Raw genomic sequence first — 12,769 nt, forward strand, 5'->3', positions numbered from 1 at the left:
CTCTTCATACTTCTCCTTAATTTTCCACTTACATATTATAGGTGTCAACTCATTTGCAAGGAAACATGACTACGTGATCACTGAATGCTTTTGCAAAGAGAAAAATTATTTATAGACATACACTGTAATAAACAGAACAGATTTTAAGGTAAATGAAAAAAAATATAAAATTGGATAATACTTTTTTGGTAAATTGTGTTTTGCCTAAGTCACCTTTTAGACCTGTCCTTTACAAGGAGAGAGGCACACATTTTTAAGTGAGCAAAAGAAACAAACTGTACCTGAGATAGCTGCCAAAATAAGCAACAATGTTCGGATGTTTACAGTCTTTCATCATAATGATTTCCTGCTGCACAACAGCAAAATCTTCTCCTGAAAAGCAGAAGGACGAGTACTTTCATTGGCCTCGGTTATACTCACATCTTAACTCAACTTTCAGAACATGTTTATAAAACAAACATTCTGAGTAATTAAGACTATCTGCAATTTTCATAGATCTATAAATTAGCTGTAAATCAGTATTTACTAGCAATAAGTAACTATATTCTCCTGGGACAGATGGACCTCATGTCTGTTGACACCCGTTATAATATTGCCCATAGCTCTTTCTAAAGTCCTTATTCTCCCTGAGACCCCCCTGTGTGCATCTGCATATGCCCTGCCAATAGCCTGGGTTCTTAAAAACAACAAAACTTTGCTATTTTTGGCCATATGCCCAATACCCATTAGCTCATCTTCCTGAGCAAAAAAACCCAGTCTCTAGTAGGCTGCTGCTGCAACTTTTCAGCAGACTCAGCGAGAATGTAAATTTATGGCCTGTGCATAACTTACACCCAGATAAAACACTGACATAGGTGCAGCATTTACCTGTCTCACTATTTGGTACCATGGCTGTCCTGGTCGTTCTATAGAAGTTTCTTACTGGATGTGTATATTGAGAAAATCATGTATGAAACTGAAAACACAACTGAGACGATTTTATTTTGGTGGTGTTATTTCATATGTAACTTAAAGAAGGCAAGAAAACCATCAAAAGTAAGAGAATGATGGTAACAGATATTTAACAATCTTCCTTATTTTAATTTTTTTTTAAATAAATGCATGTCACGTGTTCTTTGTAGTTCAGTCTCTTACACTGGGACTCCTCTGAAATTTCTTTAGCCATAAGGGCAAATTAGAGCTAGTCTGGTATGTTATTTTGAAATAAGTTCTTCTGAAGTTTCTTTAGTTAGACACATATAGTAGACAAAATCCAACTCATTTTTACCAGCCTCAAGGCCTTTATCGGTGGAACAAGCCTGGAGGCCTAAAATAACCATTTAACTCCATGAATAACTCGAGACACTTAAACAAGTTGAAAAAACAGGAACATTCAAAGTCTGTTACAATTCTCCTTTTAGCACTTTCTATAGTGCACCTGAGCATAACTTAAACTGGAAACCAAAGTGATTGTCTAAAAACCTGAATACAGACACTAAGCTCCTATGTATCTTCACAGTCCAAAAATCAATTCTCAAATATGACTGTTAATAAATTTCAAAAGAAAAACAATAAATTCCAACAGAACTGGTCAATCTATGACCTAAGAAAATATGTTTTAAGTTTCTCCCAGTATATTAACATACCCATGACCTATCAACTGGGTTATTTATAACCAGAAAGGTGATGTTCCTGTGTATTTTATTTAACTGATAGCAAATTTCAAATCCTAAGCTGAAAGTTAACATCTATGTGTATTGTTGATGGCTTGCTATGTCCTGGCTAGACTTTTAAACACACAGACACTAAAGAACAGAGAAATTATTTTCACATACAGACAGGTATCTCTGTGAAAGGATGTGATTCCCTCAGTACTTGACCAGTGTTTTCATTGCATTCAAAATGAAAGCAGCATAAAGCCTTGACACTCTCCCCCAGTCTGCAAAACTTCCAAAGTAAGCCAGTGCCATGGTTCTAGAACGTGGTCACTGCCTGTCTGAAGTTCTCAGTCAAGCCTCCATCACAACCGACAGTGTCAACTACAGAGAGAAACCAAGCTTAGTGAGCAAACAGAGGCAGCTACAGCACGTTCTCTGTGCACCACTCAGGTGTCCAAAGGCTGCCAAAAATATTTAACTGCAAGGAGCCAGTTGTTCACCCCCTCACCACAGCATGAGGGCAAATTACCCCACTGCAGCACACCCCTGGGCTCTGCCCACAGCTCAGGGAATGCACACAGTATGATTCTCATGCTCGGCTTAGCTGGACTGATAACCCATGTCAGGCAAAGCCAAGGACTCCAGCAAATGGGAACTGACACAAAAAAACAAAGAAGGAGAACTAGACAAGAGCATCTGAGACCACACTCTTCAGTTTGAGTAATAGAGGTGTGATGAATATACACTTTTTGAGCCACCTAATAACAAACATAGTGTCCGTACTGAACTTTTAAATGTGCATGCACTGCAAAAACACTTCTAATCAATTCCAGAATTTTAAGAAAAGGGAAAAAAACTGTACCTTCTTTCCCTTCTTGCCTACATACACCTTAAGGATCAAAACATGTAATTAAAATACCACACACACACACACACACAGAGTATTAAATCTGGAAATGGAACACTGAAAGTCAGAAGTTGAACAAAAAGTCTGGATATTTTACTCCCCAGATTACTGTCCTCCTGTTCAACATGCTTGTTATTAACAGAACAGCACTTCCAGGCTGAGAACTGATCGGGAGGGCACATGTACTTTGTGAAATCACAACAGAAGCAGAGTTCAAGCATAAATCTAGAAGACAGTGAAGTCCTAATCATAGTCTCCAAATTTCCGGAAATGTACTCAACTCCCAGATACTAATGTTCAGCTATTATTTCATCCTTCTTTTTATTTTTCTTCCTCTACCCTTTTTCCCCAATGAGTTTTTTTCTGCCTTGCTGTCTTGCACATTTCTTTTGTTCTAGAGGTTTTTGTACCACATGGATTAAAAACTTATTACTTAAGACAGAAAAACCCACAACTCTCACTGAAATTTCAATCAGCTTTCATTTTACTGTTCTTCAGTTACATTTTTCCTCTCACATCTTGCTTGCCATGATTGCTATTTTTTTAGAACAGTGTATTCCTACAGCAAAATGCAACAATTACTCCTTCTTTGAATAAGTGGACTACATTGATTTTGTATGATTGTTATCTTAAGCACAAAAATATTTAGTTTTTGTGGTGCATTACAATTAAGAGACACTTACCTGGTTCTAGTTTTATTACTTTAATTGCTGCTAGCTCACCCGTGTTGACATTTCGAGCCTATAAAAACAACAAAAAAAGGAATATTTAGAGAGCAGAACACAGCAACCAGCTCTGCATTCTCAGCTTGATGTTCTCTGACAACACGTAGTCAAAGAGCAGCTGAGAAACACAAGGGTTGAACAAAGAGAAACCACTTGTTGGGGAACACTAGACAGCAAATTTGTACTGAGAGCTGAAGCTTTAGTCTGCTCAGGAAATTACAATGCCACACAACACTCCTAAGTTATGCAAGTCCTTGACCATGCTGTGCTTCCGTATTAAAATCCATAAACAAACCAACCACTGAGAGACTGACTGGAAAGCAGGTCTGACACTCACGGGTCTCACAGCAGGCAACTGAGGCCCAAGGGGTATCAAGGGCTGTGCCCTGCAGTATGTGACCTCTTCCAAGACTCCCACCAGAGCAGTGTAACACTTCCTGAGGATTTCACTACATGCCCCTTGGTCCTTACTCTCTGCCAGTAACAGCATCTTCTCCTTGATGCAAGGGTGCAAAAAGGCAAGCCAGCAACTAAGGAGTTAGGAAGTATTCCCCTCAAAGCGTTTCCCTTGGATATAAAGCAGCTCTGAGGCCAACTGCAGCAGCAATGACTCAGGATCTTCACTGCATTTTGTACGGGGCTCTGTCCTGCTAAGGCCTCCTTTTCTACTGAGCAACCAAGGAAGTTATATTTTTAAAAAGCTATTAAGAAGCAACATAAATTATTATAATTATGATTTCCCTTCTACAACTGTTGCATTTGACTTCTAATTGAAAACCGAGAAGCCATTTGCCCTGTGCTTGCAGATACTTCTGTGGCCCTGCACCCAGCCATGAGGAGCAGGCAGCAGAGCTGCTTCCCAGCACTCAAGCAGCAGCTCCTGAAGGACGCCCAGTTACAGCCTCTTCTCTCCCCAAGGGAGGCTTGTTACCCGTAGCTGCACTGTGCTGGACCACCTCTGCACAGAATGCCATGCCCCCTCTAGCCCTTACACAGGGCACACAGGGGGACACCAGGTCTGCTTTTCCAAAGGCCAGAATTACAGAACTTACAGATGTAGCTTTTAAGCTGCTAATGGTTTCATTTAAGTCATTTTAGGAACTCAAGAACTCACACCCTTTACTGACTGGCCATGAGACTCACCAAACACCTTTAAGGTACTGATTCTTTACATGGCAGCTTGAGACGTTGTTGTGGAACCACAAATAGAAGGAAAAATACCCCTAAGACTATAAAAAGTAACCAAATAAATGCAGTGAGTATTCCTGTGTTTAGAGATCTACTCAGCTCATTCCTAGCACAGCTGATCTCAAACCTCTCACTATTCTTTGGTGCAGCAATGCTTTGCTGCAATACTGGGAAGTACCAGAATTTCCAATAATTTGCAGGCTGAGGGTTAGTGATAGATTCTGAGACCAATGAGAATACTGTAAAAGCCAAAGAGTAGTCCCAACCTGATTGACGGCGGAAAAAACAGTTAAAAAATAAATTTTGTCTGGCAGCCTTCCCTGTAAGTCATAATTTGCCCACCCCACCGATGGCAGCAATGTCTCCATTAATCATTGGTGGAAAAAAGACATTAAGAAAAGGAATTCCTTTTATCTGTACCAGAGAATCAAGGCAACACATACGAAAGTGGCACCATTGAAGCATGAGCTAGGATTTTTACTCCTCATTTCTTTTCTGAACACATAGCATGAAACAAACACACAGGCAAAATGTTCATGAATCAAACAAACATCAGAATTTTTTAACCTCCGAGATAAACAAGAAAAACTACCGAAACCTTAACAAAGACCTGTGATCCTCAGGGAGTCTTGTTAATACTTACAGTCTTGCTTCAGGGCAACTTGTACTAATAAGATAATCAATGAGACACAACTGTAGCGGATACAAATGGAGAGATCCTGATCTTACACATCCTGAGCACAGCTGCAACATGCAAGTCAGGATGGAAAAATTTCACAGGCCTCAGGGACATTGCCACGAATTTTTTTGTTTTTATTTACTTTTAACAATACTGTATCCAACTGTCAGTAATTTGTTTCTGTGACTATGGCTCCATAGGTCACTACGTTCTGTGGCAAAAAAAGCAAGATAGAAGGTGAGTATGAGTTAGTGACAATTTCAATCTAAATTTGATTAAAGCATGTAAGATACTCATCACAAGTCTTACGTGGTGGTGGTGCTCAAAAGAAACTATCAGTAGCAGACAGGCAAATCTATAGATACATCAGAAGCAGGACACGTACAATGCCAACCAAAGAAACAGTCCAAGCAGCTGGCAGCCTTGTCAAATCTGCACTCCCCAACACCTCAGGGCTGATTCAGCACCCTCCCATTGCAAAGGAAGTTCATCTTCAACGTCATGTTTTCAAAAACTCTTCAAAGTGTCGTCAAGGAAGAAAAATTGTTGTGTCTTTTCACCTTCAGATTAAGCATTTCTTTATTTCTTCAAGCACCAGCAGCAGTGGGACTCTTTGGTCAGCTGGTGATTCTCTGGATCAGTATCTGCTTGAGCTTATGAAAGCCAAAGAGGAGGAACAAAACCTGATTTAATGCAGGTCACCAACACTAGGCTACCCACTGCTTCAGGGCGTAGATTAAGAATACAGGACTCCAAGTCAAGAATCCGATTAAATTATAACTTTGCGTCCTGTTCCATTTGTGTTATCAGCACTGAAGGTGTTGTCAAGAGCAGGAATATGAATGGCCTTTGTTAATCTGAGTATATAAAAATATTATGCTAATTGTAGGCACACAAGGGTTCCTTGTAAAGGCTAAGAATGAGAATGAGGTGCCTGTGACAGGTTTTACTAGATCTCAAATACCTTTGAAATCATCAGTTGTGAAACAATTACTCATCTGAGCTCACACGAATGAGTGACTGAGAATGACTGAAGTACATCGGGTTTTCAACACCTCTTGGAGTTGGCTCCAACTCTGAATTTGAGGGTGCTTGCGTACATACCACACAGCACCTCAGGATGTGGAAGATGCTGCCTTGGGTTTTTATATAGGAAAAATCACACCAATCGTTTATGGGGTTTGAGACTGGAGAATCAATAAGTAGCAGGTGGATGAAGAACAATTTCAAACAAGTACTTTTGAGCCTAAAAACGCAATCAAAATTTTGAAGAGGCTCACATAAGAAAACCCATATTCATTTTTTGCTTCCACTTGCACTGTAAGTGCTCTAACTCCCAGCCTTTGTGATACTGAGGTTTACAGCATCCATCCCTGTTTCCAGGAGCAGGACCCTTCAACCACTTCCTTCAAATGCATATTTCACTATCTCAATGGGAATGCATTACCCAGGCTTTCTAGAGGCAAAGATTAGCCCACAATGCCTGCATCTACATGCAGGTACTTTATTAAATGTGTAGACCATTTATATACAACGTGTGCTCTAAAAAATGACAGAAGAATCCTAATTCTATCAGCAGCTGAAAGAACTATACTCTTCCAGAGATCTAGATTGCCATCTGGGGAGAAGTTTCAAAAATTCTACCAACTGTGAAGTCAACTGAAGAGGCACTGCACAATTAAACAGGAAATAATTACTAGTATCTCTGTAACAACAGCAGAATGACAGATAAAAATGTTATATAAAAAACTGCCACCAAGTAGAAATAAAAGCTAAAAAAAAAGTCAGGCTTTATTGTAACTCTATTTGCAAAAATTAATTAACAAAAATGCTTCAGAATCGTAAAGACCTTACTAATCTGAAATGGAGAACCAAAGAGCAACGGAGTGAGGCAGTACTCTGATGTGCTCTAACTGGGAAAAACCAGTCAGGCAAAAGATGTGCAAATGGTGTGTGCCTGAGCAGGAGAGGAAAGAAAAAGAGGAGGAAGGATAGTATTTAGCACTGCCCCTGATATATTCCACTTCATAAGAAGCAGACATCTGTGCAGCTGAACAAGTAGAGATGTAAAATCCGAGGAGACAAATCTCTTGACAAGTTTATAACTGTCCTTCAAAGGGAAACTGATAATATAAAGCATATAATGCTTCAACAAAAACTAAGTCAAAAAGCAAAGTAAGACAGCAACAACAAGGGTTTCTGGTTTTGACCACTTCCTGTGTGAACTGTTGAACAAAATGATTTCTAAACAAGTTACTACTTCATGGGATAACTGGTTCCAGGGTACAAACAGGTTTCCTGAGCCTGATTAGCTCTGCTCTTCAGGAAAACACACCCAAGCAACTCCCCAGTCCTCTTGCTTCCAGCCCTACACTCCTTCTCTTCAGCCTCTCTCAAACCCTCAGAACTCCCCTGCCTAAAAATAGTTAGCTTCCAACATTCTGGTAGAAAGTGCAATACCACAACACAGCAGAGTGATAGTTTTAGAAAGCAAAGCTTTGATAAAGCTGATGTTAAACAAAAGGATCTGAAACTAAGAAAAACAAAAATCTCTGTGCAAGGCACAGACTATTGGTTAAGGAAACCACAGTCCCAGAAAGTAGGCCTTGTAGTACTTATTCAGTGTAGTAAAAATGGGATGGCAAAACATCCACCTCCCTCTCTGTCTACCTGACAAGTTTCAAAAGCCAATTAACGCTGAATAGACAGAGCCTTCAAAACAGATATTTACTCCTAACAAAGTCATAAAAAGCTTCAAAAGCTGTAATGTCAATCAGGAAGAAAGGAAGACCAAAACGTCTATCAAAAAGCACACAACTGAAAGGCACAGCTTCAATATTTCAGAAGCAGCAAACTGCAGAAGAATCACCTCTGGATCACTCCAGGAAAGAGGACCAAGGGCACACACATGCAGAGAAGAGATTTGTGTCTAGGACGCTGCAAAATAGAAGTTCATTAAGATTCAGGTTCATCTGACCTGGACACGTTCTCTTCCAGCAACACACAGAAGCTCTATCAGCAACCAGACACTCTGAAACACGGATGGCAGCAGAAAGCAGTAACAGTCACCAGGTGTTTCCCAGACATACCCACAGAATCTTAAGTTTTCATCATGAAGCAGTTGAGCTGGTGGGTACATGACTTCCCTCACCAAAACCAACTTTCCTGCCAAAGGGCTGGGAAATGGAAAAATCAGGCTTTTCTTTTTTAAAAATAAGACCCCAAGCAAAGTGCAACCCACTGAGTTCTGTGTCTTCATTTGTTATCTGGTCGAAGTCATAAATGCCAACAAGAACTGAAATAAGGCAGACGTGGTATAACCCTTGCAGGAACAACAATCTCACTAATTATCACAGCTGTCTGAATTTCATTAAAGGGGAAAGTAAAAGAAGAGCCTTTCTTTTAGTAAGGTGCTGAATATCTTTGGAAGGGTCCACCCGCACAAGATGAATGACCTCTGAGATGGCAAATAAAGTTCAACCTTTATTAAACCAAAGCAATATCTTTTTTTTCAAGATATGCTGTGATATAAATTTACCACATGAACAAAAGCAGTGGACCTACAATCACTTCCAAACTCTGTGCAATTGTTACCAAAACCAAAGGTATTGGAACGGGGACAAAGAGGAAACATCATAATATGGTGCCTGTCAGAAAACCCTGTGCAGCACTTGTAATCCAAAAGAATGTCACAACTTACAGAGAGCTTGGAACTAAGAATGGCAACTTTTAAGAGACAGAAAAGCCTTCTTAAATGAGAGAAGGATAAATGCAGAACAAACAAAATTAAGCAGCTACCTCACTAAAGTCTAGGAATATTTCCTGCAATGGAGCACGACTGGACAGTATCCCTGTTTCACAGCCAATAAATCATAACTCTTCTTTCACACTTCGGTGACCACCTTTCACAATTAAATTCTTTGGAACAGTGAAATACAGAAGCACAAAAGACAAAAATGACCTGCACAGCAATATAATTAAAGGGATACATGAAGAACTAAGCAATTCAGATAACACTTCACCTCCTACAACGAATTTGCACCAGTGCTAATTAGAATATATACATACTGTTGACTGTGAATATTTGATAGAGAGCTAATGGCATGAAACAAGTTATCCATTACCTTTCTTGTGATAAATCAATTATCATTTGCTCCAAGGCTCTCTGAAAGCTGAACTTCGGTGGGAGTGCAGATAATTGTAAAAATATTGGCTCGAGCCAAAAATCCCACACTGGTATGTGAGTGTAAGAGCAGGACTCAGGGCAGCAAGATTGTATCCATCTGACCCAAACCCTCCTTTTCTTCCAATCTCTGCAGCTCAGTCCACACCACCAGCTCTTATGTCAAATTCAATAAGCTTCAGAATAGAGACTCTGCTTCCCTTCTTTTTAATAATTAATTTTTTTAAAAACAAAACAAACATTGAAACCATGTCCTGTTATAGCTCGGTTCAACTAAAACGGAGTAAGGGAAGTAGATGCCAGTCTGGTCTGCATTCAGCTCCTCAATGCTTTGCCAGGAAAGCAGGTTACAGAAGAGTCAGTATTTAGCAAGACTGTCAGCTTATTAGCAATAATCCCTATCTGCTAACAGCAGAAACACCTCCCTTCACAGCTCTCCCTGCTAAGGGGGGAAAACCACAAATTACAGCCTGAAGATACCCAAGTATGTCGAGTGCTTGGAAGCACTCTGCTGAAATCCCACCACTGATGAGCTCCATCATCTCATGGCTGATTTCAACTTCACACAATTATTTCATCAACCACAAAGTTCACCTACAGGTGACAGGATGAAGGCAAATGAAAGAAGCTTTACAAAACCTCAAATACAAGATAAAGCCTAAGTTCACATGTGGATGACAGTTCAGACTATATTACTACTTCTTTGCCACATTAAAAGTAACCAGCTTTCATTGTTATTTTTGGGCTACTTTCATGCTCCACCTTGAAGACACCCTGGGCAAGACCTTGCCTCAAAATGAAACAGGCAATAATCCACACAGGAAAAAAGTACCTCTCATTTTCCCTACACTGTCCACAACCTAATCAGAAAGCACTTACCTCCCATCTAGAAGAAATAATTATAATACCAGCCTAGTGTGTCCTGGTATATCACCTAGTCCTGGTATATCATCACCTATCTCGGCTGCCACAGGCAGATTGCAAACATTAACAAATCCACTCTGAGGGGGGGGAGAGAACTTCTGTGCCTCAAAGGAAGAAGAACCACAAGCAGTGCCAAACACTGGCCACTCATAGAGCACCAAACTGAAGGCTACTGCAATGTAAGTATGATAATCATCAAGAAAACCTTCACAAATCTTAACAGGCTTCAGATACACATTCAGATACATATTGCATATGTAAGTGTATTGCAGACTCTATGGTTAGACGTAACACCCTTAAAGTTAAACCATAAAGATTTGGTTAATTCATATCCATCAAAATCACATAGAGAGCACGGAAAAAATCTGATTGACAAGGTATCAGACAATGTCACAGTTAAAAACTGCACAGAAAGAGACACGCACATAAAGGCACACAGAAGAACAGTTTGCAGAAAAACAAAAACCCAGAGCACAAGGCAAGTAGGCTTGGACAAGTAAAACATCAGCACAGTACACAAACACACCAAGAGAGCTGGCAAGGTGGGGCAAGCAACACAAAACCCCCTTTCAATTAAACAATTAATAAAGCAGGGTGTTAGCGCAGTAACAAGAGGATTTAGTCTGAAACTTCCATAACATTTAAGCGAAATGAGATTAAACGAAAATCACCCCAACCCAAACAAGACTTCATTCTAGGCACATTCACCTGGAGTGAAAGGCAGCACCAGCACCAGTTCTGTGCACCTCAAATCGTGGAATGGCTCTACACGTTTCCCTACAGTCCTGCCTACCAGCACAAGTATCCTTAGACACACGTGTACACCCACTGATGACAAAAACAGGCCAGAAGACGCTTGGAAAGCACACGGTTCAAGCAATGCTTCCACCAGGCTGCACATGACAAACTTCCCTCTGCTCCAAGAGCAGTCAGGAGCAGGTAACAACCAGGGTCATCCTACCCCAGGGAGAGACTGTCACATCCCAACAGGCAAGGGTTCAACTGGATACACAAATAAGAACATACACTGCAAAGTGGGGAAAAATGTCAAAGTACATTATAAAGTCCCCTAAACCCCAAGCTTGTGTTCAGCTACTTTTGCCTTAGCTTTGATTTTCCTACGTTTGCTTAAGTTAGGACAGAACCCTGAAAGACTGACCCTAACCACACCAGTTTGCCCTCGGACCGCCCAGCCTCACGTTTCACACTGACACAAGCACAACACAACCGGTATCGCACCCAAGATAGCGGCGGGAGCAGCAGCCGGGACGGAGGGCCCTGTTCGCCCTCGGGCACACGACTTCAAGTGGCATTTGGGGCTGGAACCGAGCGAGCAAACTTCCCACACCCCTGCGGCCCCCGGCCCCCTCCGGAAGGTACCAGACCCCCAAGCTCCGCCCGAGCCGGCACCAGCAGCAGCGGCCAGGGCCGGCACACAGGAGCAGCGGCCAGAGCGGCTGCGGGGCGGCTCCAGGGCCGCCGGAACAGCGCCAGTCCCGCACACACCCGCATCTGCCCGGCTGGGACGCGGCCGGGCGGGGGCAGCGGCGGCCGGGCCGGGGTGTGGGGCAGACCCCGACGGGGGGGGGCGGCCTCGCTGCCCTGGGGAGGGCCAGGGGACGCCGCTGCGCGACGGAACTCCCCCCTCCCCAGATTTTGAAGGAGGAGGCCGGCCAGGCTGCGTGACAGCGGAACCCGCCGCAGTGGGGACAGAGGGGGACAGAGGCGATCCCCCCCGCCGGGCCGCGGCGCTGCGCCCACCTTGTAGACGTCGCCGTAGGTGCCGCTGCCGATGCGTTGGATGAGCTCGAAGTCCTCCTGAGGGTTGCGCCGGGACAGGTCGCACACCCTCCCGCCCCCGCCGCCGCTCATGGTGCCGTCGGACGCCCCGCTCGGCCGCGACCCCCCGGGCCCGGGGCCGGGGGAGGAGGCGCGGAGCGAACGCGACGACACCGAGCGCTCACCGCCCCCCCGCCGCCCGCCCCGACAACATGGCGCCCGCCGCCGCACCGCGCACGCGCGGGACAGCGCCCGCCCCCTCCACCCCTCCCTTCTCCGGAGACACCCCCGCGCCTGCGCGCCAGGAGCAGGGCCAGGTGGGACGTTCTGCGCGTGCGCGGGGCCCGCGAGGGCATCGCCGGCGGGGGGAGCGGGGCCGCGGGTTCGGGACCGGCCGGCGCTGACCTCGGCCCGGGAAACCAGCACATCCTCCCCCAGGGCAGCGCCGCCTTCCTCCGCAGCCGCGGTCCTGGGATGGGAGCCGCGGTCCGTGTGCAGACCCCGCGGGCGCAGCGCCGAGGACCCGCCAATGCCCCAGACCCCGTACCCGCTGCCGGAGCCCAGGGACACCGCGGTGCTGTCCCCGTGCACCAGGGACCCACCGCCTCCCTGGCCCTGGTGTCCATCCCCGGCTCTCCAGCTTGGGACGCGGCGTTTGCCCGCGCCTGGGTGCGTGGGAGCCCAGGGCTCCACGTCCCGGTGCACAAAACTGGGAAGCCACTTGTGAAGTAAGATCCAACACGCAGG

General features: G+C 43.9%; 1 protein-coding gene across 7 annotated transcripts in view; it reads right to left on the reverse strand.

Moving 5' to 3' along the window:
- Positions 1–12,223, reverse strand: part of MAP4K3 (mitogen-activated protein kinase kinase kinase kinase 3) — a 76,616-nt gene extending 64,393 nt beyond the window's left edge. For 5 of the 7 annotated variants that reach the window (XM_027664545.1, XM_027664549.1, XM_027664547.1 and 2 more), the window contains exons 1-3: positions 12,005–12,135; positions 3,228–3,285; positions 282–372 (exon numbers count right to left, since the gene is read on the reverse strand). In XM_027664545.1, the coding sequence (XP_027520346.1) occupies positions 282–372; positions 3,228–3,285; positions 12,005–12,115 (260 nt within the window). In that variant the 5' untranslated portion in view covers positions 12,116–12,135. Of the gene's footprint in view, positions 1–281; positions 373–3,227; positions 3,286–12,004 lie in introns of those variants that run through there. The other 2 variants (XM_027664548.1, XM_027664550.1) reach the window with 2 other exon arrangements.
- Positions 12,224–12,769: the final 546 nt, after the last annotated feature.

Source organism: Corapipo altera, unplaced genomic scaffold, assembly GCF_003945725.1.
Source record: "Corapipo altera isolate COAL_440 unplaced genomic scaffold, ASM394572v1 76, whole genome shotgun sequence".
Lineage (NCBI taxonomy): Eukaryota > Metazoa > Chordata > Aves > Passeriformes > Pipridae > Corapipo > Corapipo altera.